This window comes from Raphanus sativus, chromosome 7, assembly GCF_000801105.2.
Source record: "Raphanus sativus cultivar WK10039 chromosome 7, ASM80110v3, whole genome shotgun sequence".
NCBI lineage: Eukaryota > Viridiplantae > Streptophyta > Magnoliopsida > Brassicales > Brassicaceae > Raphanus > Raphanus sativus.
The window spans coordinates 18,498,367-18,501,747 of record NC_079517.1 but is presented as its reverse complement, the minus strand read 5'-3'; the positions used below and the strand labels follow the sequence as shown (position 1 = coordinate 18,501,747).

Here is a 3,381-nt window from a genome sequence, read left to right as displayed (position 1 = left end):
AAGCTAAAGAAAAAAGATACATAGTCTAAGCTCAATCCATAATTTATTTTAAATTAAGTTGGAAAATAGGGTAATGGACAAAAAAAAAATTCTATATTAAGGAGTTATATTCTTTTTTTTCATTATCCAATTTCACAAATAGTACAGTAAATTACTGAATTTCTTGAATTTTTAGGCGGGCAATTCAGGCGAGGTCCTTTCTGTCAATACGTCCAAATTATTGGCATCTTTAAAAAAAAACAATTACTTACATTTAGTCCCTGAAAAAGGAAAGAATTACATATGTAAAGCAAAACCGTATCCAAACCCCGAACCGGGTTGACTCAGTTCTCTCCTCTTTCCCCCAAACAAAAAAAAAAGTAAATGCTAAATTCCCCGATTCCAGTCGATATCCCGCAGAAATCTTAGGTTTTCGTTTCTCTAATGGACGGAGATCATCCCGCTTCAGGTCTTCTTCTTCACATTCATGCTTTTTTTTGGTAGATCGCAGTGGATTTGAGTACTCATGATTTCATCCGTTTGTTTCAGGTAACAAAAGAAGCTTCGAAGGCGATGAAAATGACATCTCCCCCGCGTCAAAGAAGGTAGTTTTCTTTTTTTGGGTGATCATAAGAAGTTCCAAACCCTAGATTCTATGCTACCTTAGTTCAATTTTCTTGCTTGACCACTGTTAATATTCTGCATTGCTCTCCTTCTGAACGTGTTAACATCTCTCGTCTCACACATTCTTCGCTATAGTATGTGTGATTGAGTGACAAGTTGTTTGTTTTGTGATCATTCAGTGTTGCACTTGCACGAAAGTATGTGAAGAAGGTGTTGCTGCTGCGATGATTGCGTCACTCACTGAAAGGTTTTTGTATCCCCTTCCCTCTCTTGATGCTTTTTTTCTTTTGGTTTGAAGCAGAGAGTGTTTGCTTTGATGTATACACTTTAACCTGCTTTGTCTCTCTCTGTGGCAGTCTTCAGAGCTGTAAAGATGAGCTTGCTTCATGTCAAGTATTGTTACTAATCCTTAAATCTTTTTTTTTTTTTTTAATTCATTTTCTTTACTACATTAGTGTTATTTGTTGTTGTCTGACTTATTTTTTCTTGGTCAGAGGGAGCTTGAATCAGCAAAAGCAGAGACTGATAAGTGGAACTCAGCGTTTAAGAAAGAGTCCTTTGTTCCTGCTAGTAAATCTCCTGGTTAGAGTCCTTCTCCCATTCACTGTTATTGGTTTGCACTTTCTTGCTTAACCCTTTTGATACTCACTACAATGATTGTGTTTTCTTTCAGAACCTGCATTTGTGATTGACTACATCCAAACTCTAAGATCTTCCGACAAGTCTTTGAAAGAAAAGGTTGGCATTTGGCTTATAAGTCTCTGTTACTTTTCAATATGTCCGAACAAGTTTTGATGGTCATTTCTTTATCATTTCAGTTGGAAATTGCACAAATGAAGGTAAAAAGTCTCAAGGAATCATATCGCCTTACCCCCATGTTTCCACCCTCATTGTTTTACTCGACCATTACATGGAGACAGTTCTCGCTAAACATAGTGTTTTGGATTTGTATCTGTAGTTAGCGATCCGTGATCTGAAATCTCAACTCAAGCCAGCGTCAATGAAGGTACACAGTTTCCCGTATGCTTTCACACAACTAGGCCAACAAGCTAGTTGTTGAACCTTGTCCAACCTTTTTAATCATATAGTGTTCCTTTGAGGATGGTCATTATCGACCTTGACTCATGTAGAGGCAAACGTTATCTTATATATAGATAGAGATTTCTATTCAAATTTAAACCTTTTCCCTGGTCTATGTTTGCAGACAGATGAGTACCCAGAAGTCGACAGCGAGCATCAAGGATCCACCCCCGCTGGTCCTTCACTAGGAGAAATCCCTAAGGATGATGAGCAGGAGTAATCTTATATATTTTGCATTTTTATTTGAACTAATTGCAATCTATTGATCTTTTGCTTTATCTTCTTCTAGGGAACCGGACATCGAGTCTCTGAAAACGATCATTGAAGATCAATTTCGCATGATTCAGACACAGAATAGTCACTTTCAAACACAAAGTAGTCATATTGAGACACTGAACAGTCAGATTCAGACGCAGAACAGTCAGATTCAAACGCAGAATAGTCTGTTTCAGAGGTTTGATGCTTTTTTTGACTACCTTGCTGCGAAGGATCCACAGTTGGCAGCCCTTCGGAGCACCAACTTGAATCCAAAGAACGATCAGGCTGGAAGCGGGAACGATCAGGCCGGAAAGAATGACGCCAACACCGTGTAGTTTTATTATGTTTATTTCAAACAGTATTTTAGTGTTTCAAATTGTGTAATGATGTTTTTGTTTTTATTTTATTTATAAGCAGTTTTAGTTATAATTTCTTTTATTTTTATGCTATAGTGTTCCTTTGAGGATTGTCATTCGATTTCTGATTTATGTAACAGGGATACTTTTTCCTTGTAAACCTTTTCCTGGTCAATATTTGCAAACAGTTGAGGAATCAGAAGTCGACGTCGAGCAGAGGCAGAACATGATGGCGCTACAAAGATGCCCAAGCTTGTTCCTCCAGCAGTACCTGGGGATGATAATTAGCCGAAGTAATCTTATACTAGATCTTGACCCGTGCGCACGGATATTAATTTTCTGTTTTAGTTTTTATTTATTTATACTAAATGATGTATTTGTAATACTTGATCATTTTATATTGGCTATGTTAGGGATGTGTATTTGGATACCTACTGTTCGGTTAAAATATATTTGGGTTTGAGATTCTCGAGTTTAAAGATTTCAGCAACATTCAAATATTTATAAATTTTGGTTCAGTTTGATTCGGGTATTTGCGGGTTCGGTTCGGATACAGATAATCCGTTTGAATTATTTTAAAATTTTCAAAATTTATATATACTTTAAATTTCTCAAAACATATAAATTTGAGTAACGTAAGCCAAAATGCCTAAATTAAAAATTAAAAAACAGGTTGAACTTCAATATTTGGATGGAGATAAATATATATTTTAAATATTTTTGGTGTTTGATTATTATTTATCTACTTTATATGTTTACTTTTGACTATTTTTTATATTTTCAAATAGTTTAGACAACTTTAATTTGACAAAAAGACAACTTTAAAATATCATTGATTGTTGAAGAATAAAAAAATACATTAATCTAACTAAAAAAGACAAACATTAAAATAGGAAAGAAAAAAAAGACACATTAATTTAACTGAAAAAAACAATCATTAAAATAGGAAAGAAAAAGAAACACATTAATCGAAAAAGACAAGTATTTAAATATGAAACTCAATTTAATTTTCAGTGGCATGGAAGTGTAATTAAATTTGAAAACTAAGGGTATTTCTATATATGTACTTCTGTTTTAATAAGAT

The 3,381-nt window shown here is 34.4% G+C and overlaps 1 protein-coding gene across 1 annotated transcript; it reads left to right on the top strand.

Moving 5' to 3' along the window:
• Nucleotides 1–293: 293 nt before the first annotated feature.
• On the top strand, nt 294–2,764 carry LOC108814815 (uncharacterized). Its single transcript, XM_056990260.1, has 11 exons — nt 294–448; nt 529–584; nt 783–850; nt 960–996; nt 1,098–1,185; nt 1,277–1,341; nt 1,422–1,442; nt 1,562–1,609; nt 1,808–1,899; nt 1,973–2,272; nt 2,438–2,764. The coding sequence occupies exons 1-11, from the start codon at nt 424–426 to the stop codon at nt 2,454–2,456; spliced, it is 819 nt and encodes a 272-aa protein (XP_056846240.1). The 5' UTR covers nt 294–423; the 3' UTR covers nt 2,457–2,764.
• The last annotated feature ends 617 nt before the right edge of the window (nt 2,765–3,381 follow it).